This window comes from Schistocerca piceifrons, chromosome 10 (assembly GCF_021461385.2).
Source record: "Schistocerca piceifrons isolate TAMUIC-IGC-003096 chromosome 10, iqSchPice1.1, whole genome shotgun sequence".
Taxonomy (NCBI): domain Eukaryota; kingdom Metazoa; phylum Arthropoda; class Insecta; order Orthoptera; family Acrididae; genus Schistocerca; species Schistocerca piceifrons.
Genome location: NC_060147.1, coordinates 6686223 through 6713049, shown reverse-complemented (window position 1 = coordinate 6713049; position 26827 = coordinate 6686223). Strand labels below are relative to the sequence as shown.

Here is a 26827-nt window from a genome sequence, read left to right as displayed (position 1 = left end):
ATATTAGATCTCATCCCACTGGAGGACAAAACGAGACACGTTTGACGCATTCAGAGCAGTTACGGAGAAGTTCGGTCTGTCGTGGTAATTACTAACTTCCGCAGCAGCAGACGGTTCTCCAGTTGTGACTGGTGAAATAAGTTCCTTAGTAGAGCGTGTCCAGAAAAAAATTAAAGATCACAATCTTCTGGTTATCACCATACACCGTCTGATTCACATAACCATTTGCATTCCGAAAGCATGAAATTGAGTAACATAATGTACTCTGTTGTGAAAATCACCGATTCTATTCGAGCAAAAGGATTCGACCGTCGCACGTTCAAAGCATTTCTGGACAATGTCGGTTGTATTACCTTAACCCTGTCAGGTTTGCTGGCTCAATTGTGCTAAAGTTCTGGAGCACTTCACGGAACTGCTACAAGAAATATCGTTATTCAAGTAACTGATGGGGGAAAGTGTTCCTGAACTGTTGGGCGACAGATTTGTGATTCAGCTTTAACTGATGCGAGAGGGCATCTTCGAGATTTGTGTGTATTACTTCGAGGGAAGGACAGTTTCGTCACTCACTTCTCCAACAAAATGAAGGCATTCGAGATGAAACTGTTGCTCTGGAAAAGGCAGCTGGAGGCTAGAAACATCTCTTAATTTCCAAAACTGTCAGCATTCACAAACATCGCCATTTATGTAGATTCTGGACAGTACACAGATCTTTCAAGAAAATTGCCTACTGAATTTGAAACAAGATTCACCAATATTTCAGACTCTGAAACAGATTTAGTAGTTTCTGCTACCCCATACTCTACAGATATCGATTCTGTAAGCCACCCCTCCAAACGGAAATTGTATATCTTCAGTGTGATTCAGAATTTGAAGAAGCTATCAGAGTAGAAAGATGTTAAGTGGCTTTTACAAACATCTGTCACAGAAGCGTTACCCGTAACTTCACAGAGATGCGGCGCGGTCGCTCAGTCTGTTTCGATCGGCATACTGTAAAAAGCTCTTGTGTAAAGAAAAGTAAAAAAATGTAGAAAGCAGTAACAGAAAATTGAGATGGATTAATTTCGTGTATCTTCTTTGTTATTGAATTTCCTGGTTTTGCCTTCCAGTTTGCCACCATCCATTAATTTTCACATTTAGTGTGTATTTACATTCATTTTGTCCTCCATTACTTACTGGCAATGCTTCCTCGAATTTGAAAATTGTTTGACATTAAGACTATTGTAATAAGTGTCTTCATTAAATGTTCAACACATTTAATTGGAACTGTAGTTCCTCTTTACGGTTCCTATAGTATGCATATCCCAAACTACTTACCACAGTATTAATTTACTTTTGAGTAAACAATTTCATACACTGTCTTCTATTTACAACACCACAGTCTTCCACAAAAGGAGAATAAGCCAGCTTTGCACAGCACCACTCGGCTATCACCGTCAAGCGAACAGTCGAGTGGTTTGTGCTCCGGCTCACAGAGCTCCGACGGAGCCAGAGCAAAGAGCAGTATCGTGCTACTCTGTAGAGCAGCCTGGACGGTCCTGCCCTAAACTCTCATTCCGAGACTTCGCGTGACAAAAATTGCACGTAAGGTAATCCGTTACGGCAACTGAATTGACAATGGCACCGTCAGATTCTTCAGAGGTACACAATCCAGAGGATATTTAGGTCGTAGATGGTTTTAGCGTATTGCTGTGTGTTTTGGCATTATATTTTTCAGTGTATCAGTTCTGCATTAAAATGCAGTACAGAAAGGTGACAATGGTAATTCTCGGTGGAAGTATGAAGAAATTCTGCTGTTTCATACTCAGTATATGAGGAAGTGAGAATCTGACCCATATTACACGTAAAATTACTCTCGATTTACGCGAATTTAGTACGCTCGGCAATTCCACGGAACATAATTATTGTGTGTAACGAGATTCACCTGTAGTTGTAAAGTGCTCACTTTAAAACAGTAGCTGCTTCCAAAATCAGTTCCAATTTTGCTGCAAAAGCCACACCTTATCACTTCCTTTCACTAATACGGTAACTGAGCTGCTAACTGTTACGACCAAGTGACAAGTTTTAGTAGTTTGCGTGATTAGACTCCCGGTAACGCCACAGGAGTAGCCACAGTCGCCTGCTTTGCGAACACCGTGTTACGTCACAAACAAAACGAGAGTGTCTCCGAACGAATTCGAAGAAACTGTCTCGCGACAAGAATCTGTATCCCATTCGTCATCTCGATAGCACACGATACGGGATAATGGAAATAGTGAGCTATCTTGTTAGTATGCATTGCCTACAGTAGTGCGGCAGGGTGAAAAATGCAAGAAAATGCCCAACTCCACATCTGCCTATTTCTTCTGTTTAGTTTCTGGTTCAACAGGCATACATCCAATTTTTTCCTGTGAATCCACAATCTGATTTATTACTGTGCAGTATCGATGTATTAGTCTATTATCCATAATATCTCCACATTTTGTTGGCATTCCTGATATTCTAGTTGTGTATGACACTAGAGTGGATAGAGATACAGTCTGTCTGAGGTCAAAGTTTACTTACTGTTTATTAATTTTTGGACAAGGTCATTTTGCACGCTTTTTCTATTTTATTAAAATAAGCTTTCACCACATACCAAACAGGATAAGTGAGCAACTAATTTGTATTTTTCAATAGCATAATCTGCTGTCGGTTCGCAGCTGTCCCTTAGGTGGACATCTGATAGTGCAGCTCCACTGGAGCAGGCTGGGGATAGCAGTGAGGACACTGTGTGCCGCTTGTGAAGTTCTCCATATTGCTAGCGCAGCTGAGGCTCGGTAATATTGCTGACGATGTTTGGCACCTCGTGATCGTTCACTCATTTACGAGATCAGTACCGAGTGGTCCTGCGAACTTATCTCAATATTCTCTTACTGCACCGAGTAAGTAATCCGACAAGTTATCGCATTGCACGACATCGAGATTGTAAATTTAGATTTTACACGCCACGAAGGAGATCCCGTGTTTAATTTTAAACTGGTTTTGTTTTTCGTGTTCCAAATGTCTGCATAAATGACCACCCGGCTAGACGAAACATTGTCAAGTTGGCTCCGTGGCACCGTGGTCATCTTGTAAGCTAGGGTAAGGATAATTGATGCTTCAGATTTCTGACTACCACTATGTATCGTTTCAGGTTTGTTTTCTTTTTTTTTTTTTTCACCAAATAGGCAGAATGGAATTCAGCAACACAAGTTAACAAAAACTTTGCATTATGCCAACTGAAAGGTCAGCCTACTTTCAGTTATTGTCAATCCTCAACCTCCTCCTACGATCTACATCTACATCTACATACATACTCCGCAATCCACCATACGGTGCGTGGCGGAGGGTACTTCGTACCACATCTTCTCTCCCTGTTCCACTCCCAAACAGAACGACGGAAAAATGACTGCCTATGTGCTCTGTACGAGCCCTAATCTCTCTTATCTCATCTTTGTCGTCTTTCCGCGAAATATAAGTTGGCGGCAGTAAAATTGTACTGCAGTCGGCCTCAAGTGCTGGTTCTCTAAATTTCCTCAGTAGCGATTCACGAAAAGAACGCCTCCTTTCCTCTAGAGACTCCCACCCGAGTTCCTGAAGCATTTCTGTAACACTCGCGTGATGATCAAACCTACCAGTAACAAATCTAGCAGCCCGCCTCTGAATTGCTTCTATGTCCTCCCTCAATCCGACCTGATAGGGATCCCAAACGCTCCAGCAGTACTCGAGAATAGGTCGTATTAGTGTTTTATAAGCGGTCTCCTTTACAGATGAACCACATCTTCCCAAAATTCTACCAGTGAACCGAAGACGACTATCCGCCTTCCCCACAACTGTCATTACATGCTTGTCCCACTTCATATCGCTCTGCAATGTTACGCCCAAATATTTAATCGACGTGACTGTGTCGAGCACTACACTACTAATGGAGTATTCAACATTACGGGATTCTTTTTCCTATTCATCTGCATTAATCTACATTTATCTATATGTAGAGTTAGCTGCCATTCTTTACACCAATTGCAAATCCTGTCCAAGTCATCTTGTATTCTCCTACAGTCACTCAATGACGACACCTTCCCGTACACCACAGGATCATCAGCAAACAGCCACACATTGCTATCCACCCTATCCAAAAGATCATTTATGTAGATAGAAAACAACAGCGGACCTACCACACTTCTCTGGGGCACTCCAGATGGTACCCTCACCTCAGATGAACACTAACCATCGAGGACAACGTACTGGGTTCTATAAAATAAACTTCATTTATTTATTCATTCATTCATTCATTATTAGTTTGTTATACACTGTTCCTATTATTGTTGTTATTCACTCACTCGCAAGAGCTTTTCTATCCCAATTTGGTACCAATGTACATGACAAGTAAATCTGGAAGAACAGAACATCGGATGTTTCGCCATCCACAATATATACATTTACCTTGGCATCTCATTTTCAAGGCAACAGGAAAAGCTCAAGAAGAAAAAAAGACAGCAATGGGAGACCGGTGACACAGGCAGAACTCTTCAACAATTTTTGCCGATTTAACACTGTGAAGACCGATAAATTTGTGTCGCAGTACAGAATTAGATAATCAAATATGTAGTATGCAATCTGCCATTGCTACAGACAGCTACGAATTGGTGTTAGAGCATAGTTTACCATTGCCTCCGCTGCTGGTCATAGCGTTGCAATTGTAAATGAAGTTTGGTAATTTTGTTCTGCTGCTGGTCTGGCGAGTTATGCCACCGTATAAATTCTCGAGTACTGCACAAGTATTTGGGATCTGTATCAGGTCTGATTAGAGGAAGACACCTAAGCAATTTTGAGGCTAGCTGCTAGATTTGTTACTGGCAGGCTCGAACAACACACAAATGTTATCGAGATGCTTCGGAAATTCAAATGGGAATCCCTGCAAGGGAGGTGACATTCTTTTTGAGGAACGCTATTCAGAAAATTTAGAGAACCTGCATTTGAAGCTGCCTGCTGAACGATTCCGTTCCCTCTCAAATATAAAAACTGCACGTAAGGACCACAGAGATAAGATACGAGGGATTAGGGCTCCTATCGAGGTTTTATTTTTCCCTCGTTGTATTTGCTGGTGGCACAGGTGAAATGGCTACTTTTGGCCGATTTTATAAAAATTCTCTTGCAAACTCTTTTACACTGAATTCTTTAGAAACACCATGTCCTAAACCAACTAAAAACTAGATTTGGTTTGCAGTACAAGCATATAAGGACCTAAAAAATAACTAGTTGCAGGTGCATTGAAAACAGGCCATATTTCACTGGTACTCAAATTAAATCTGGCATCTTTTATTATGTTCTAGAATTGTTTGGTACTCTCTGAGGAAGACAATATCACAAGTCTCGACGGCTAGGAAGTGAGACAAAGTCCGACCAACTCAAAAAACTTTAAACTTTGTCACAACTCACTGTGACATATTTCAGTCTGTTTCTGGTAAACTAAAAAATCAAATTGGTTATAAACTATACAAGGCAGTGAAAATCACGGAAGTAAAATTGTTGCACAACAGCTGCAGTGCACATCATATAAAGTAACCTTCAGGTTTTACACCATAACATTGTGTAAATTTGGTAAAGTTCACATCAGTTTGCATGATATTTTTTGGTATAGATTCAATATTAAACAGAATTATTAGTAAGTCTTCTTATTGCATAATGCTATTGACGTGTTAGTTTACCTCCGATTTAAGATATAGTGCACTGAATATTAATGTAGTTGGCAGTAAATGTGGAAACATTAATGTACTGATGTAAAATTGTATAAAAATGTTCATATGGTCCACCGTGGCCTAACCACTGCTCGTTCCTTTTAAAGTGAGAAAACCGGCATCCCCATCGCCGGCTTTCAGACAACACCACATACAAAGTTTGCCAAGGTAACCCCATTCCCGATGTCCAGGCGGAGCTTCAAGGAATCCTCAGAACCTTAGGCCCCCTGCAAAACCTTTCACCTGACTCCATCAACCTCCTGACCCCACCGACACCCCGCACCCCTACCTTCTACCTTCTTCCTAAAATCCACAAACCCAATCATCCCGGCCGCCCCATTGTAGCTGGTTACCAAGCCCCCACAGAACGTATCTCTGCCTACGTAGATCAACACCTTCAACCCATTACATGCAGTCTCCCATCCTTCATCAAGGACACCAACCACTTCCTTGAACGCCTGGAATCCTTACCCAATCTGTTACCCCCGGAAACCATCCTTGTAACCATTGATGCCACGTCCTTATACACAAATATTCCGCACGTCCAGGGCCTCGCTGCGATGGAGCATTTCCTTTCACGCCGATCACCTGCCACCCTACCTAAAACCTCTTTCCTCATCACCTTAGCCAGCTTCATCCTGACCCACAACTTCTTCACTTTTGAAGGCCAGACATACCAACAATTAAAGGGAACAGCCATGGGTACCAGGATGGCCCCCTCGTACGCCAACCTATTCATGGGTCGCTTAGAGGAAGCCTTCTTGGTTACCCAAGTCTGCCAACCCAAAGTTTGGTACAGATTTATTGATGACATCTTCATGATCTGGACTCACAGTGAAGAAGAACTCCAGAATTTCCTCTCCAACCTCAACTCCTTTGGTTCCATCAGTTTCACCTGGTCCTACTCCAAATCCCATGCCACTTTCCTTGACGTTGACCTCCACCTGTCCAATGGCCAACTTCACACGTCTGTCCACATCAAACCCACCAACAAGCAACAGTACCTCCATTATGACAGCTGCCACCCATTCCACATCAAACGGTCCCTTCCCTACAGCCTAGGTCTTCGTGGCAAACGAATCTGCTCCAGTCCGGAATCCCTGAATCATTACACCAACAACCTGAAAACAGCTTTCGCATCCCGCAACTACCCTCCCGACCTGGTACAGAAGCAAATAACCAGAGCCACTTCCTCGTCCCCTCAAACCCAGAATCCCCCACAGAAGAACCACAAAAGTGCCCCACTTGTGACAGGATACTTTCCGGGACTGGACCAGACTCTGAATGTGGCTCTCCAGCAGGGATACGACTTCCTCAAATCCTGCCCTGAAATGAGATCCATCCTTCATGAAATCCTCCCCACTCCGCCAAGAGTGTCTTTCCGCCGTCCACCTAACCTTCGTAACCTGTTAGTTCATCCCTATGAAATCCCCAAACCACCTTCCCTACCCTCTGGCTCCTATCCTTGTAACCGCCCCCGATGCAAAACCTGTCCCATGCACCCTCCCACCACTACCTACTCCAGTCCTGTAACCCGGAAGGTGTACACGATCAAAGGCAGAGCCACGTGTGAAAGCACCCACGTGATTTACCAACTGACCTGTCTACACTGTGACGCATTCTATGTGGGAATGACCAGCAACAAACTGTCCATTCGCATGAATGGACACAGGCAGACAGTGTTTGTTGGTAATGAGGATCACCCTGTGGCTAAACATGCCTTGGTGCACGGCCAGCACATCTTGGCACAGTGTTACACCGTCCGGGTTATCTGGATACTTCCCACCAACACCAACCTATCCGAACTCCGGAGATGGGAACTTGCCCTTCAGTATATCCTCTCTTCTCGTCATCCGCCAGGCCTCAATCTCCGCTAATTTCAAGTTGCCGCCACTCATACCTCACCTGTCTTTCAACAACTTCTTTGCCTCTACACTTCTGCCTCGACTGACATCTCTGCCCAAACTCTTTGTCTTTAAATATGTCTGCTTGTGTCTGTATGTGTGGATGGATATGTGCGTGTGTGCGAGTGTATACCTGTCCTTTTTTCCCCCTAAGGTAAGTCTTTCCACTCCCGGGATTGGAATGACTCCTTACCCTCTCCTTTAAAACCCACTTCCTTTCGTCTTCCCCTCTCCTTCCCTCTTTCCTGATGAGGCAACAATTTGTTGCGAAAGCTTGAATTTTGTGTGTATGTTTGTGTTTGTTTGTGTGTCTATCGACCTGCCAGCGTTTTTGTTCGGTAAGTCACCTCATCTTTGTATTTATATATAATTTTTCCCACGTGGAATGTTTCCTTCCATTATATTGTTAAATAATTTAGTTAGATGTGAATGTGTTGAGGTGAACTTCTTTAGCCAGAAATTTGCTATTTTATCTTTTCCAGGGGCTTTCCAATTGTGCATAGAATTAATTGCTCGGGTGACTTCATGTTGCAAAATTATCACTTCAGGCATTTGTGGTATCACCTTGTATGTATCTGTTTCTGCTTGTATCCACTGTGCATGCCTATTATGTTGTACTGGGTTTGACCATATGTTGCTCCAGAAGTGTTCCATGTCTGTTATGTTTGGTGGATTGTCTATTTTAATGTGTGTGTTATCTATTGTGTGGTAATATTTCTTTTGGTTTGTGTTGAATGTTTGGTTTTGTTTCCTTCTATTTTCACTTTTTTTTGTATCTTCTGAGTCGTTTGGCTAATGCTTGTAATTTCTGCTTCTTTTCATCTAATTGCTATATCGCTTCTTGTTGTGAGATTTTACCTAACCTTTTTCGTTTTTTTTCTGACATTTCATTTCCTATAAATGGTGTTAGCTGTCCAATGTCTTTTCTCAGTTTTTCTATTCTGATCTGTAGCCTGTGTTGCCATGCTGGTTTTGTGGGTTTCTTCTGTGTGTTGGTTGGTTTTGATCTCTGCCTAGTGTGTATATTTAGTGTAGTGAGTGCTCCTATATAAACCAGTAGTTGTAACTCTTCCATAGTTGTGTTTTCATTTATTTTGTTGCGTATGATTGTATTGATAGTTTTTATTGTTGTTTCAACTTGTGGGTTATTTGGCAGTCTATGCAAGAATGGTCTAATGTCTGTATTTGTGTCTTTGTATTCTATGTATGTCAGTTGAAATTTTTATTCTATATCTAACATGTGTGTTACTTCGAGTTCTATTTGTGCTTGTTCTGGTGGCTGTCTTAAGATTTCGTTTTCCTCCGATTGTTTAATTGATGCGTGTTGTTCTTTGTTTATTTGCTCAGGGATGTTTGAGTCCATTACTGTATTTTCTTCTTCTTCTGACGCACATTATTTTGTTCCAGTATTTGTTGTACTTGTTGTTTGATGTTTTCTAATTCTGATTGGGATATCCTGTTATTTTTGATTATTACACGGATCTGATCAGCTAGTCGTTCTGTTAAAAATTTTAATTCTTGGTATCTGATAATAAATGTTGTGTATACTTGTGATCTGTATCCAGTTGTGTTGGTTCCTAGGTTTGTTGCTTGGTAATAACAGAACATGAGGTGTCGATTAACTTCATCTGACCATCTCATCCTCTGTCTTTGTTTTCCTTCTAGGGTGGTTGCAGGAAGCATATCCCGCAAAACACCTCTATTTGGATTTAAATCATTTTCCAGTTGGCTAGCAGTGTCGTTACCATTGTGGGCGGGCATAGGGTTCAAGCGTCGTCCCCGACCATGACAGCGCTTGTCCGAGGTTTCTTTAGTTCTGTCCTGAACCAACTAATCACACTAGAAGGGGGGTTAGCCCTATTAGTGGTTTGTTCTTTTCGTCGCCTTTTACGACTGGCAGAACATACCGGAGGCCTATTCTTTTCCCAGGCTTCCACGGGGTTTATTATTATTATTATTATTATTATTATTATTATTATTATTATATTTCACTCAAGGGAGTGTAATAAGTTGTACAAGATGGCCTAGTTTTGTTTCTTTCAAGAAAATTTTGTTGGAGATATGTCTCAAAGTTGCCCAAAATTCATGGTGTATTGTTGATACCTGCACAGTGGCATCAAAGAAATGACAATATCTCCGAAAGTATTGAATTAGTGATTGTGAAACTTTAATAATGTTTATTGAGAACATGTGCGAATGTTCAAACAGAATTTCAGCAAAATCTGTGATTGTCATGTGGGAACTTTCTCAAAAATTAGATCACCTGACACGGAATGGCCTTTTACTCGCTTACAAAGTCTTCTGTGAAGAATCAGACACTATTTGGAAATAACAGTACCATTCATTAAGAAAAAAAAAAAAAAATCAGGAACATAAATGGCCTCTGCGACGTACAATTTAACCTGACTACTGCACAGAAACAGGCAAAGCATGCAGCTACAAAAATATTTTAAGAGTGAAGAAACAAACTGTCTTGGTTGTAACCAAGACCTGGAACCAAGACTGACTGACTTTGTTTCTTCATCATATACCACTTGTTGCTGTACCATCCCTGCCACGTGCTGGAAAATATCCGACAGCCTTTCTTGTGAACTGAATATGCTATCAGACTTTGATGTAGATTACAATTAAGAAATAAATAAATCCAGTTACTTAAATGGCAAACATGGAGCCATGTTTTCAAAGAGAATGTATTTTATTGTAAATCTACACATACATTCTAAATTATAGTAAGTGGACACACATACGATCTGCCAAACACACACAAGATCTACGTCTACATACGTACTCCAGAAGTCACGATACAGTACACGGTAGAGGGTACCGTGTTCCAGTAGAAGTCATTCGCTTTCCTATACCGTTGGGAAACGGACCGACAGAAACACGACAGTCTATCTGCCTCTGTACGGACACTGATCAGTATTATCTTGTATTTGCAGTCCTTACGCAAGATGTACGTTGGTGGCAGTAGACGTGTTCTACAATCTGCCACAAATGCTGGTTCTCTAAACTTTCTCCATAGCATTTTGCTGAAAGATCACCTTCTCTCCCAAACTCCCATTTCATTTCATTTCATTTCATTTCCTCAATACTCGCGTTTTAATCGAACCTACTGGTAACAAATCTGAACTGCTTCAATATATTCCCCTCATCTGTCCTGCAGAGGATCTCAAATACTTAACCAGTACTCGAGGAGGTGTCACGCAAGTGTTATGTACCTCCTTTAAAGATGAGCTACACTTTCCTGTAAGTCTCTCAGTAACCAAAGTCAGTCATTCACATTCCCTATGACTGACTTCACATGCTCGCTCGATTTAATGTCACGTTGAGGCCTGACACCCAGATATTTGAAACTTCCTGGCAGATTAAAACTGTGTGCCGGACCGAGACTCGAACTCGGGACCTTTGCCTTTCGCGGTTAAGTGCTCTACCAACTGAGCTACCCAAGCACGACTCACGCCCCGTCCTCACAGCTTTACTTCTGCCAGTATCTCGTCTCCTACCTTCCAAACTTTACAGAAGCTCTCCTGCGAACCTTGCAGAACTAGCACTCCTGAAAGAAAGGATATTGCGGAGACATGGCTTATCCACAGCCTTGGGGATGTTTCCAGAATGAGATTTTTCACTCTGCAGCGGAGTGTGCGCTGATATGAAACTTCCTGGCAGATTAGAACTGTGTGCCGGACCGAGAATCGAACTCGGGACCTTTGCCTTGCCAGTTCTGCAAGGTCTGCAGGAGAGCTTCTGTTAAGTTTGCAAGGTAGGAGACGAGGTACTGGCAAAAGTAGAGCTGTGAGGACGGGGCGTGAGTCGTGCTTGGGTAGCTCAGTTGGTAGAGCACTTGCCCGCGAAAGGCAAAGGTCCCGAGTTCCAGTCTCGGTCCGGCACACAGTTTTAATCTGCCAGGAAGTTTCATATCAACGCACACTCCGCTGCAGAGTGAAAATCTCATTCTGGACCCAGATATTTAATTCCCTTGACTATTTGAAGAAGCACACTGTATTTGTACACTATAGATTTTTTTCCTGCTCATCTGCATTAACTCTCATTTTTCTACATCTAGCATAAACAACAAATAACAATTCTGTCCAAGACATCCTGTATCCTCCTACAATCAAAGGCTACACTTTCCCAAACGCTGTGCGCCACCCGTACACGGTCGCAGATTACTACTCGTCCCGTGCGTCGAGTTCGTTTACGTATACAGAGAACGAGAGAGCCATTCCGCCACATTTCCTGCAGCACTGTCGACAATACCCTCGCCTGTGAGGAACACTCGTTGTCGGGCCGACACACTGCATTTTTTTAACCTAAATAGTCCTTTGAGCCACTGAAAACATACTCCACACATTACCAGTCTAAACTCTACTAACCTCGTTCTCCAGCAGTTCTGGCACCTTCGGGCTCAGGCCGCAGGCTGACGCTGCTGAGGTCCGACGGAGACAGCGACCGCGACACGGCGTTCGCCACCGTTTCCGTCGTCACTTTCTCCCCCGACACGGACACCGAGTCGCTGAAATCTACGGACACGGACGTGTCGTGCCTGTTCAGCGTGTTCGAGATACGGGACAGGTGACTGCCGAGGGAGCGGTTGGCCTCCGTCAGACGCGACAGTCTGTCGAACAGCTTCTTGTTCTCCGACGCCACGATGAAGATCTGGTGAGTCAGGTGGGACTTCTGGCTCTGTAGGTGCACCACCTGTGCACAGATCAGTGACACCTTTAGAGAACAGAAATTGTTATCGAGACACACGGCACAAGAAACACCAGAAAACAGCATCGTATTATTTTAGTACTTTGTCAAAGTAATCGAACACACTTTTCCACTTGCTACACATTTTAGCATAAATTAAAAGAAGGGACCCGAGCCCTGCACTTGTATCAGAGGTACGCCATTAGAGGACAGAAGCCGCGATCCAAACTTCAGCCCGTGTGCCGAGTCCCGTACACTTTGTTACAATCTGAAATGGTACACATTATGTAGACTCTAGTGAGCAAGATGTATAAGACAGGTGAAATACCCTCAGACTTCAAAAAGAATATAATAATTCCAATCCCAAAGAAAGCGGGTGTTGACAGATGCGAAAATTACCGAACTATCAGTTTAATAAGTCACAGCTGCCAAATACTAACGCAAATTCTTTACAGACGAATGGAAAAACTGGTAGAAACCGACCTCGGCGAAGATCAGTTTGGATTCCGCAGAAATGTTGGAACTCGTGAGGAAATACTGACCTTACGACTTATCTTAGAAAATAGATTAAGGAAAGGCAAATCTATGTTTCTAGCATTTGTAGACCTAGAGAAAACTTTTGACAATGTTGACTGGAATACTCTCTTTCAAATTCTAAAGGTGGCAGGGGTAAAATACAGGGAGCAAAAGGCTATTCACAATTTGTACCAAAACCAGATGGCAGTTATAAGAGTCGAGGGGCATGAAGGGGAAGCAGTGGTTGGGAAGGGAGTGAGACAGGGTTGTAGCCGCTCCCCAATGTTATTCAATCTGTATATTGAGCAAGCACTAAAGGAAACAAAAGAAAAATTCGGAGTAGGTATTAAAATCCATGGAGAAGAAATAAAAACGTTGAGGTTCGCCGATGACATTGTAATTCCGTCAGAGACAGCAAAGGACTTGGAAGAGCAGTTGAACGGAATGGACAGTGTCTTGAAAGGAGGATGTAAGATGAACATCAACAACAGCAAAACGAGGATAATGGAATGTAGTGGAATTAAGTCGGGTGATGCTGAGGGAATTAGATTAGGAAATGAGACACTTAAAGTAGTAAAGGAGTTTTGCTACTTGGGGAGCAAAATAACTGATGATGGTCGAAGTAGAGAGGATATAAAATGTAGACTGTCAATGGCAAGGAAATCATTTCTGAAGAAGAGAAATTTGTTAACATCGAGTATTGTTTTAAGTGTCAGGAAATCGTTTCTGAAAGTATTTGTATGGAGTGTAGCCATGTATGGAAGTGAAACATGGACAATAAATAGTTTGGACAAGAAGAGAATAGAAGCTTTAGAAATGTGGTGCTACAGAAGAATTCTGAAGATTAGATGGGTAGATCACATAACTAATGAGGAGGTATTGAATAGAATTGGGGAGAAGAGGAGTTTGTGGCACAACTTGACAAGAAGAAGGGATCGGTTGATAGGACATGTTCTGAGGCATCAAGGGATCACAAATTTAGCATTGGAGGGCAGCGTGGAGGATAAAAATCATAGAGGGAGACCAGGAGATGAATACACTAACCAGATTCAGAAGGATGTAGGTTGCAGTAAGTACTGGGAGATGAAGAAGCTTGCACAGGATAGAGTAGCATGGAGAGATGCATCCAACCAGTCTCAGGACTGAAGACAACAACAACAACAACAACAACAACATGTAGACTCTAGTCCAGAAAGGCACCGTGTGAAAGGTGGATAAATTTAAATGCCTGAGCGAATATGCATTGGGAAAGAACAGGAGCAATGAGGGAATAATAGAGACAATGAAGAAGCTGAACTCAGCCTTCTGTACGACTGGAGACAAAACTGTCAGTCCACAAAGTTTTTTGACTGGATTAATAAAATAAAAGTACAGTAAAATTAGGATGGTAGTTTTCATGCTTCAAGTGTCCTACACTTACATAAAAAAGAAAACAAACCACCTGCAGTCGCGAAATCCCATTTTAACGCGCAACGCATTTCTAGCCCTGCTGGCTCATTTTCAGGTGTTTTATCAGTTTACATCATTTTTTTGAAAATAGGTTGCTACTAATCCTGTCAACAGCACATAAATATATTACAAGGTGATATACTGTGTAAACATACACACATGCATGTAAAGATACTCCACATAGCAAATAAACTTTACCTGTTAGAACAGCCAGAAAGACTGTTAAACTGAGAACTTCTTTCTGAAACTTGTTAGATAAACTGAATTTTTTCAGCAATTTAAAAGTTTATTTTTCCCTCAGGAAGTGAAGTTTTAACAGCTGTAGTCACCTCTTCTGGCAGAAATGTCAGAGCAAAAAAACCTCAGGAAGCGTTTCTGCAATCTCTTAGCAGCTCTGCTAACAAATCTGACTCCCACACTAACGAAGGAGGATGCATGTGGCACTCGGGCAGCACACGTTGTAGCTGAACAGTGTTTACATAACAGCTGGCAAACCCTGTTCGGCCTGTTACTTCGGCACTACTACCACCAAATTATCAGTTAGGACGAACGGGCAGAAGCAGAAGGCGTATGCCGCCAACACGCAATGTCCTGTTGCAAAGCACGCTCTACAAATGACAGCTGTGACCCCGGTGCGTGTTTCACCACACGTGCTATCTGGGTTGTTCTGCCAGACACCAGATTCTCAGAACTCCACAGGTGTCGCTACAACACGTCCTCGATTCTCGCCACCCAGCTAACCTTAATTTATGTTAATTTCTTTGATTTCAGCATTTCTTCACAGTAACGACTCCTTAACTTTGTTTTAGTTTCCTACATTTTTCATTTTCTGACCTGTCTGTTTTTCGCTATCCTGTTGCCTGTATTCCACATAGCTTTACACTCAAGTTATGTACGATGTTTAGGCAATAATCCCAGTCTCGCATATTACCCTGTCTTCCACCTTTAAGCTCACAGGTTTTCAAATTTCATCCGGTGCAGCCTCCAACAGTCAGTCTTTCTTCTCATCCCGTCAGGTAAGTCCCCCCTGATGCACGGTTCCAGGTGACTTTTCCCAAAATCTACCTCTTTTTCTAAACCTCTCAGTCCTTTTCCTTCCTCTTCAACTCTTCTGCCAGAAAGAGGAGCCACTGGCTCTGAAACCTTGCGAAAGAATAACCTGTTACGTGTGCAATCTCCTGCTGCCGCTTGTAGAGTAGTTACATTATACTGATCAGTTACATTACATTGATTAAAATGATGGTATTGTCTACATATCTGTAGTAGTACACAGTGTTTTCGAAGAGGTGGTGATTTAAAATTACAAACTTTGTCTTCTAAATTGTTTATAAATATTTCAGCTAACAATCCGGAAAGGCTCGAGCCCATTGCTAGACCATCTGTTTGTTTGTAGAGTTTACTATTGAATTTGAAATATTTGTGTGAGAATGTGAATTCCAACAGGTCCATTAAGTTCAGTAATGTGAGTGAAAGAGTTTTGTATGCTTTTGTACACTGGCATTAATTGCCTGTAGTGTGGGATTTATCGGTACACAGGAATAATGGTTTTGCACGTTAAATGATGAAAGCGGGCTTTAAAAAACCGTGGAATCGTCAGCTTTTCCCACTTCCGGTACACAAGACTCAAATCATTGCAAGATTTCATCGTTCCTCCTGACTGGTGAGCACTGTGGTTCTATTGCTAATGTAGTTTTAATATTTTATTAACTGTCTTCAGTGTTTGTAGATCTTCACAGGCTCTCTGGTGCAGCTGGCCCATTGTCAAACATGTCGTCGTCTATATATTTATTGCCCTTCAATATCTTTTGTTTCAGTTATAGCAGCAATGTCTATTCTAATATTTTTCAACAGATTTACTAATACTTCCTGAATATTTGCTAATCCTGTAATGTTATAGGTGGCAATTAGTGTCATTGAGGGTTTTTTTTTTTTTTTTTAGCTGTGTTTGTAGACACGCATCCAGTCAAATTATGAGGCCTGTCTGTGCACCTGCAGTGAGACTGGTGGAACTGCCACACTGTGTCCTGTTTACTGCAAGAGTCTACTTCCTTACTTGGGCGAGCCAAGTTTTACAGCATCAAGAACTCTCCTTTCAATCTCTACCATTAGCTGCATCTCGTGAAGATAAATGTAAACAAGAAATTGAAATAATAATACAAACAGCTATTGCAAATGCCAGTAACAGCTACAGAGCAGACACCCTACAGTACTCGATATTGGCAAAGCAATCACATCGTAAAGAAACAAAAAGAAAATGACATCTTCCTTACAATCCCACTTCTCATTTCTGGTATTGTCAATGTCTTCGAACAAAACAGCTGCCGACACGAGTAACGTAGAAGTAAATATCCTCGGAGTAGTGAAGCAACTTAAATCACTTAATAAAAGCAAGTCTTCTGGTCCAGACTGTATACCGATCAGGTTCCTTTCGGAGTATGCCGATGCATTAGCTCCGTACTTAACAAACATATACAACCGTTTGCTCGATGAAAGATCCGTACCCGAAGACTGGAAAGTTGCACAGGTCACACCAATATTCAATAAAGGTAGTAGGAGTTAGCCACTAAATTGCAGGCCCGTATCATTAACGTCGATATGCAGCAAGATTTTGGAACATATATTGTGTTTGAACATTACGAATTACCTCGAAGAAAATGGTCTATTGCCACACAGTCAACACGGGTTTAGAAAACATCGACATCGTTCCTGTGAAACACAACTAGCTCTTTATTCGTGTGAAGTGTCGAGTGCTACGGACAAGGGATTTCAGATCGATTGCGTATTTCTGGATTTCCGGGAAGGCTTTTGACATTGCACCACACGAGCAGCTCGTAGTGAAATTGCGTGCTTATGGAATATCGTCTCAGTTATGTGACTGGATTTGTGATTTCCTGTCAGAGAGGTCACAGTTCATAGTAACTGACGGAAAGTCATCGAGTAAAACGGAAGTGATTTCTGGCGTTCCCCAAGGTAGTGTTATAGGCCCTTTGCTGTTCCTTATCTATATAAACAATTTGGGAGACAATCTGAGCAGCCACCTTCGGTTGTTTGCAGATGACGCTGTCGTTTATCGACTAATAAAGTCATCAGAAGATCAAAACAAACTGCAAAATGATTTAGAAAAAATATCTGAATGGTGAGAAAAGTGGCAGTTGACCCTAATTAACGAAAAGTGGCAGATGAATATGCCAAGCAGATTCAGAAGGATGTAGGTTGCAGTAGGTACTGGGAGATGGAGAAGCTTGCACAGAATAGAGTAGCATGGAGAGCTGCATCAAATCAATCTCTGGACTGAAGACCGCAAGAACAAACAATACTGTGAACAGCATAATGTCAAACCTTCAACATATTTTGTGACCATAACATGATCAATAATATTCTCATTATTTTCAGTTGGCGATACAATTTTGTGAATTCAACATGTCGAACCAGAAGAAAGCCAGTGTCATAGTTATATTAGCATTGGCTATCAAAAGCAAACACCAAAAACAATTAAATACATGAAATTCGTTCTCGAGTAGTTAAATGAAAGGAATCTGTTGATGGAAATCTGAACTACTTATCTGAAAGGTTTCTTACACTTTATCACAAATTACTTAATATGATAGAGGTAAAAATCGAAAACCCAGGACTTTCGTGTGAAAATGTTTGACACTCCAGAAGCTGAGCATTTGCTATTCTCCACTTTTTTCAGTGCCCTGAGGAAATTTGTAATCAGTGTGTTAATTTTATTTTTCAAATATTCTATTTTTGCTTCTTTTTCATATATTCTATTTCTGATTCTACATACTGCGAGCAATAAATGTCTAGTAATTGTTGATACCCATCAAGGTTTTTGCTCCTGTTCCATTAATATGGTGACGTTTAATTCAAAGACGAGAACTAGTCCTGTAGCATTCAATAACCTGCAAATTAATTGTATGTTGATTTCTCTACGTAACTTACCATGTGAATTCAAGACTGATCAGAAGTGGAATGCAGACAGCAGTTCTGTGATACACACTAGCAGTCTACGGCTGTTTCGAGAAACACTCTAAACAACTGAACAGCAAATACTGTCAAACCAGAGAATATTTTCGGGCTGATCAATATAATATTTCTGGTATTGACAGTACATCAATGCTCACCATCAGATGGTCAGTATATTGGCAAACTGTCAATATCTTAACAGAAGTATTTGTAACGAAGCAGGGTTGCCCACTGCTATCCTGTTTTGGTTTTACAATCCTTCAGTAACTTAGTTAAGCAATGAACTTATTTTTTTTTCATTTTCACTACTCAGATTCCGACTACAGATTCTGTGACCTTCAGCCTCATAGTACAGAATTCAGAAATAGTTTAAATAAAATTCCCCTGGTAAAGTCTATTATTTCAGTACATTCTAATGTCTATTCTGAAAGTAATGAGCTAATCACTTTTATTGGAAATGCATACTATTAACAGTTATGGACAATGACGTATATTGTGCAATACATATTAAGTAAAATTCAAGTGAGCTAGTAGATCAAATTCAGCTATAAGACTGCATCCAAAAGAAAGCCTAAATATTACTGATTCCAGCAAAGTGTTTAAATTAACCTAAAGCCTATTAGTTAAATAGATATTAAGATTTAAAATCTGTAGCCTGTATGACTTTCAGTGCCAATTGTGACCAAACTACCAAATAATTCTGAGATCTGTTTCGATACTTTTGCTACCTTTATTTTTCTACGTAAAAAACTCCAGTCTCAACTGTTGTAAGTGCATTAATTAAGAATTAAGTAAATTTGAATATGTAAAAATTATTGTTCAAAAGGGCTGCCATGGTTATAAGTCGGGAATTCCCAAGGCGAATGCACAAGTTAGTTCCGCGTATTTAAATTGATACAGCTCACTCGTGTTATTTAAATAATAAAACCCAATAGTCAACTTCAAAACCAATTAGAAAGGATCATTTTAACCCTGGGAAATTATAAACTATAATATATTAACAGAAATAGTCAAATATTCGAGCACTCGTCTATATAAGGCCCGAGCTGGTGCAGTTCTCAATTAGTTCTCGGTCAGATTGTCTTTGAGCAAAAGTGCCGGCAAGTTGGTTAATTTTTCGGTAATTGTAATTGTGAACTTTGTTAAAGACTGGAAGTTTTTGACCTACCTAATGTGACGATTAAGTATAAGAGGCCTGCTCACACGAATATTGTGTGTGTGAGTGATAACAAATAAATCGCACTATGGTTGACATAAATGTTCAACAATGAATATGATCTTGACTTTTGATGTTGGAAAACTTAACCTAGGATCCTGGCTTCTTAATTTCAGTGTGATTTAGGTGAGACGGACACAGCTACCGGGAAGACAATATTGAATAAACAGAGCAAGGTAGGTCGAGAACACTGCGCACTATCTACTGGGTGAGGAAATGTTTCAGTACCAGTACATCCGGTTGTGACGTGAACAAAATGTAAGAGGCACTAATACAAGGACATGTCCCGGCACGTTACATGTGGTGCCCCGGGTGAGGAAACAACCCGGCACATTACATACTGAACATGTGAGGGCACCTTAAAAATTATGTAACCACTGCTGGAAACAGTAAGTAATTCTCTTTTCTGCCTTCGTTTTATGTACATTATAGAACACAGAACTACCCTTGTAATACTCAATGTACATTAAACAGTACCAGTGGTAACCTCTCTTAAAAAAATTTATGTAGATTGATCAAACCCCAGAAGATGAGCCACCACAGCTCAAAATGTACTGTGCAGGAAAATAAAGTCAAGATTAGGGGCCAAAAGCAATTTCTTTTACAAATTTAATTACTTTCCAAACTTCAAAAGTAGCGACTACACTCATCTCCACACACCTTTTCTCGAAGCTTCGCCTCCACGGCAGACGCGGGGGCGCCATTGCCGGCACTCGCGCTGCCGTCGGTGGCAGTGGACGAGGCCCTGAGGGTGGCGTTCTCCTTCTCGAGCGAGATGAGGCGCTCCTGCAGCTTCTGGCAGCGCTCCTTCATCGTGACGAGGGCCACCTGCACGGCGTACTGCTGCGGGCACTGCACCTCCGCACCTGGCGTTCCGGGACGCTCGGCGCAGCCGCCCGCACGAGCGGTGCCGGCCTCCGCACTCATTTTCTCCCGCACGGCCGGACCGCCTGCCTGCCACCCGGTGCGGGACACGGCGACAGCTGCTACCTGGGACACTGAACGGGTGCACCGAATAATGTAGGCTTTAACAGCCAGCATCTTCTCCAGTTACAATTTCCGAACCGAGAGGTCGTGGTCGATGTTCGTAGAGAGTCGAACGGACTTTACGACTTTGGAATGAATCAGAAATATTTTGAGATAACTTACAGAATCAGTAGATGTGTCATTCTGAAGCAAACAACATCAAGTCTAGAATGAAATTTTCATTCTACAGCGGAGTGTGCGCTGATATGAAACTTCCTGGTAGATTAAAACTGTGTGCCGGACCGAAACTCAAACTCGGGATCTTTGCCTTTCGCGGGCAAGGTCCCGAGTTCGAGTCTCGGTCCGGCACCCAGTTTTAATCTGCCAGGAAGTTTCAACATCAAGTCTGATTCACATAGTGCATCAGTACTCCATTCTGCCACCAGGAGCACCAGCGTAAGCACGGTTAAAATGGCTACTTTGACCAGTGCATAGTACGCTCGCTTCGTGTTTCAGTTAGACGGAGCGAACTCTGCGACAATTGTTAGGGTGTTAATTTTGCACCGAATATGCTAAAGAACCTCTGAGCACCCCTGACATTTACTCTCTGCACAAGAACTTTGTTCAGGCGGGTCGTTCACTGTGACACGATATATAGCCGGGTCACACAAGTGTCATCGATTATGTCGAATGGGTTAGGGAGAGCTTTGCCCACAGTCCACAAGAATTGACACAACACGTGTCTCACAAAAGACTGTTCGGTGAGTAATGCGTGGACGTCTACACTTGAAACTGTACAGATTCACAGTGGCACAGCTCGTCAGTGACGTAGATAAGGTTGCTCGTGGGGAACTGTGTGTGAAAATGTTACATCGGATACAGGAAGATGAGACATTCCCGAACACAATAACGTTCGGTGACAAGTCGCCACTACGTATCGGTGACACGGTGAACATCCAAAACTGCAAAATATGCGGCAGCGAAAATCCACACGCAGTCCTGGAACATGTTCCTTACAGCCCCAAAGTTAATGTATTTTGTGCCCTTAACAAACACAAAGTGTATGGCCCTCCCTTCTTTGTGGAAAAAACTGTCACTGGTATTGTGTATCTGAATATGCTTGAAAACTTTTTAATCCACAGATCAATGAAGATGACCGAGATGGGACGGTCGCCACCAGCAAGACAGTGCATCACCTCATTTCCTCACAGACGTTCAAGGTTTCCTCGGTAATTGCTCCCCCCGTCGACTGACTGCCGACGGAGGACCCGCCGCACGGTCGTTTCACTCCTCAGACTTAACACCACTGGATTTCTTTCTCTGGGGTTTCATTAAAGACTGTGTATAAGTTCTCCTTTACCAAACAATTTAGCCAATACGCAAATTGGAATCTGCGCTGCCATTGCACAAGTTATGCCCAATTAGCTATGATGTGTTTAGGAAGAAACTGATTACCAATGTGATGTCTGTCACATCAAAACTGGTTGTCACACTGAACCAGAAAGACACTCTACACTTTTAAGTGAAATGAGGTTGTTTGCTACAAAATGACATGTCTAACTGTGAGTTATCTCAATAAAATTCTATATCACTCCAAAGTTCTCTATGCACTCAAACCTTAGTAGTAGAAGCCATTTTACCTCAGAATATGTCTCCAGTCTGAGACGAAATGCCAGGAAGCAGTTTTATCTGTGGACCACAGACTCTCAGTCCACAAGTTTTAACTGGAGAGATGCATGAAATTTTTGCAATCTCACTTTGAAAACATTCCTGATGTGACGAGTACAAACATTCAGTACGAGCACGCCTGACAATTACCTTATCGGCACCTCTTCTAAAATGATCGCAGACGAGTGTCTGAGACCCATCCTTAAAATAATCTCCATTAGCTATCGACAAAATACCGGAACAGTTAAAGCAAGTTCATTGCCCAGGGAAAGAGTTGTCAGTAGCTTTAAAATACCTTTGGGAGTGGTGTGACCCATTCACGATTGGAGCCTACGTACAGGTACGGTTGTTTTTCCACAACAATGGAGAAGTATCACACTAGTCTCAGCCTGGCATTGGCTGGATACAGGACACCAGAATGCAGTATCCTCCTCTTGACCTCTGACTACCTCCCATTTCCAAAAAGCTCAGAAGCATCGTCTTCATCAACCCAGCCCTCGAATGCCACAATACCTTATTCACAGAGAGCTTCTGATGCGTCAAAGCCTATAATCAGTGTTTTACACCTTTTTTATTCCTCATTGCTTGACTGAGGGAGGGTGGATGCTTTGTTTTCAACAGCCTGAAGCCATGTCCATTCCAATGTGCACTCAGTAGTGAAGATTCACATTACAACAAAAAGTTGGGAACATCACACAAGCACTGAAGTATGCCTTTAGACTTACATTAAAGCAAAGCATAGAGTACTGACAAGGGAACCTCCCCATCGCACCCCCCTCAGATTTAGTTATAAGTTGGCACAGTGGATAGGCCTTGAAAAACTTAACACAGATCAATGGAGAAAACAAGGAGAAGTTGCGTGGAACTATGAAAAAAAATAAGCAAAATATACAAACTGAGTAGTCCATGCGCAAGATAAGCAACATCAAGGACAGTGTGAGCTCAGGAGCGCCGTGGTCCCGTGGTTAGCGTGAGCAGCTGTGGAAGAAGAGATCCTGGGTTCAAGTCTTCCCTCGAGTGAAAAGTTTAATTTTTTATTTTCAGTTTATGTGACAAGCTCTTACGTTTTTATCACTTTTTTGGGAGTGATTATCACATCCACAAGAAAACCCAAATCGAGCAAGGTAGAATCTTTTTTACCCATTCGCCAAGTGTACTAGTTAGGTGGGTCGACAACATATTCCTGTCACGTGACGCACATGCCATCACCAGTGTCGTATAGAATATATTAGACGTGTTTTCCTGTGGGGGAATCGGTTGCAATCAAATGTTTTCGGTTCCCATTGGAGAGGCACTTCCTTTAGTCTACTAATCGCACGGTTTTGTGGTGTGGTCGCAAATCACAGACTCTAAACTTATTACAGTGAACAGAGACGTCAATGAATGAACGGACATATCATAACTTTGCGAAAATAAAGAAAGTAAATTTTTCACTCGAGGGACGACTTGAACCAAGGACCTCTCGATCCGCAGCTGCTCACGCTAACCACGGGACCACGGCGCTCCTGAGCTCAAACTCTCCTTGATGTTGCCTATCTTGCACATGGACTACTCAGTTTGTGTATTTTGCTCATTTTTTTCATAGTTCCACACAACTTCTTCCTGTTTTCTCGACTGATCCGTGTTCAGTTTTTCAAGGCCTATCCACTATGCCAACTTATAACTAAATCTGAGAGGGGTGCGATGGGGAGGTTCCCTTGTGAGAGTACTAAAAAGCTGCTGTCTAACTGCTACCCTGTGTGCATTGGGTATGTCTTTGGGTGAAGAAATATCACTTACTGACTTTGATAGGTCGCGTATTTCCCACTGTTAAGAAAAACAACATGATAAAGAGCACAAATAAAGTTACACTTAGTAACAGTATTGCAATGTACTGCAGTCTGATCCCACGGCATCATCATCACGGCAGTCACTGGCGTTTCGAGCATATTCAAGGTGGCGACCACAAGACAGGTCAAGTGCCCACAAACAAATACAAAATATTAAAGTTGGTCAATAAACTACTGGGACAACTACACGACTTAGGGGTGTTTTGGGTGGAGGCAACCTAAAACTAAAAAAAAAAAAAAAATAACAACAATGTTATCATTCCACATAAATACAAAAAAGGGGCAAGGGGTGATGAAATCCTTGAGAATGCACTGAACAAAAAATATAAAACACACACAACTGGAATCTAATATTTCATTTGACCTATACAACTCAAATGAAGACACCAATACCAGGATACCACACAGCTCAAAAACCTGATACCTCAAATTTCATTTCACCTGTTGTTGTTGTTGTCGTTGTTGTCTTAAGTCCTGAGACTGGTTTGATGCAGCTCTCCATGCTACTCCATCCTGTGCAAGCTTCTTCATCTCCCAGTACCTACTGCAACCTACATCCTTCTGAATCTGCTTAGTGTATTGATCTCTTGGTCTCCCTCTACAATTTTTACCCTCCACGCTGCCCTCCAGTACCAAATTGGTGATCCCTTGATGCCTCAGAACATGTCCTACTAACCGGTCCCTTCTTCTTGTCAAGTTGTGCCACAAACTCCTCTTCTACCCAATTCTACTCAATACCTCCTCATTAGTTATGTGATCTACCCATCTAATCTTCAGCATTCTTCTGTAGCACCACATTTCGAAAGCTTCTATTCTCTTCTTGTCCAAACTAGTTATCGTCCACATTTCACTTCCATACATGGCTACACTCCATACAAATACTTTCAGAAACGACTTCCTGACACTTAAATCTATACTCGATGTTAACAAATTTCTCTTCTTCAGAAACACTTTCCTTGCCATTGCCAGTCTACATTTTATATCCTCTCTACTTCGACCATCAGTTATTTTGCTTCCCAAATAGCAAAAATCATTTACTACTTTAAGCATCTCATTTCCTAATCTAATTCCCTCAGCATCACCCGATTTAATTCAAGTACATTCTATTATCCTCGTTTTGCTTTTGTTGATGTTCATCTTATATCCTCCTTTCAAGACACTGTTCATTCCATTCAGCTGCTCTTCCAGGTCCTTTGCTGTATCTGACAGAATTTCAATGTCATCGGTGAACCTCAACGTTTTTATTTCTTCTCCATGGACTTTAATACCTACTCCAAATTTTTCTTTTGTTTCCTTCACTGCTTGCTCAATATACAGGTTGAATAACATCGGGGAGAGGCTACAACCCTGTCTCCCTCCCTTCCCAACCATTGCTTCCCTTTCACGTCCCTCGACTCTTTTAACTGCCACCTGGTTTCTGTATAAATTGTAAATAGCCTTTCGCTCCCAGTATTTTACCCCTGCCACCTTCAGAATTGGAAAGAGAGTATTCCAGGCAACATTGTCAAAAGCCTTCTCTAAGTTTACAAATGCTAGAAACGTAGGTTTGCCTTTCCTCAATCTTTCTTCTAAGATAAGTCGTAGGGTCAGTATTGCCTCACGTGTTCCAACATTTCTGCGGAATCCAAACTGATCTTCCCCGAGGTCGGCTTCTACCAGTCTTTCCATTCATCTGTAAAGAATTCATGTAAGTATTTTGCAGTTGTGGCTTATTAAACTGATAGTTCGGTAATTTTCACATCTGTCAACACCTGCTTTCTTTGAATTGGAATTATATTCTTCTTGAAGTCTGAGGGTATTTCGCCTGTCTCATACATCTTGCTCACCAGATGGTAGAGTTTTGTCAGGACTGGCTCTCCCAAGGCCATCAGTAGTTCTAATGGAATGTTGTCCGCTACCAGGGCCTTGTTTCGACTTGGGTCTTTCAGTGATCTGTCAAACTCTTCACGCAGTATCGTATCTCCCATTTCATCTTCATCTACATCCTCTTACATTTCCATAATATTGTCCTCAAGTACATCGCCCTTGTACAGACCCTCTATACACACCTTCCACCTTTCTGCTTTCCCTTCTTTGTTTAGAACTGGGTTTCCATCTGAGCTCTTGATATTCATGCAAGTGGTTCTCTTTTTTCCAAAGGTCTCTTTAATTTTCCTGTAGGCAGTATCTATCTTACCTCTAGTGATATGTGCCTCTACATCCTTACATTTGTCCTCTAGCCATCCCTTCTTAGCCATTTTGCATTTCCTGTCGATCTCATTTTTGAGACACTTGTATTCCTTTTTGCCTGCTTCATTTACTGCATTTTTGTATTTTCTCGTTTCATCAGTTAAATTCATACACACACACACACACTAAGATGGTATCTGTTCTTTCGGACATGTCCGAAAGAACAGATATCATCAGTGAACATGCAGCTCGTTAGAATGAAATGAACACCCTTAGCTGCTTACAGGCATTGACATACGTCAACGGGGACAGATGAAAATGTGTGGTCCGACTGGGCCTCGAACCCGGGATCTCCTGCCTACATGGCAGACGCTCTATCCATCTGAGCCGCCGAGGACACAGAGGATAGCGCGACAGCAGGGATTTATCTTTGGCACTATGAATGTAATGCGGGACAATACGTTGAGAATGTAGGTTTCGCGGGTCGCGTGCCAGAGATAAATCCCTGCAGTTGCGCTATCCTGTGTGTCCTCGGCGGCTCAGATGGATAGAGCGTCTGCCATGTAGGCAGGAGATCCCGGGTTCGAGGCCCAGTCGGACCACACATTTTCATCTGTCCCCGTTGACGTATGTCAATGCCTGTAAGCAGCTAAGGGTGTCCATTTCATTGTAAATTCAATATCTCTTCTGTTACGCAATGATTTCTACTAGCCC

The 26827-nt window shown here is 42.0% G+C and overlaps 1 protein-coding gene across 2 annotated transcripts in view; it reads right to left on the bottom strand.

Moving 5' to 3' along the window:
- LOC124718874 (protein spindle-F) overlaps positions 1-26827 on the bottom strand; it is a 132645-nt gene that overhangs the window by 97006 nt on the left and 8812 nt on the right. For both annotated transcript variants that reach the window (XM_047244511.1, XM_047244512.1), the window contains exons 2-3: positions 20142-20479; positions 12013-12337 (exon numbers count right to left, since the gene is read on the bottom strand). In XM_047244511.1, the coding sequence (XP_047100467.1) occupies positions 12013-12337; positions 20142-20408 (592 nt within the window). In that variant the 5' untranslated portion in view covers positions 20409-20479. The remainder of the gene's footprint in view (positions 1-12012; positions 12338-20141; positions 20480-26827) is intronic.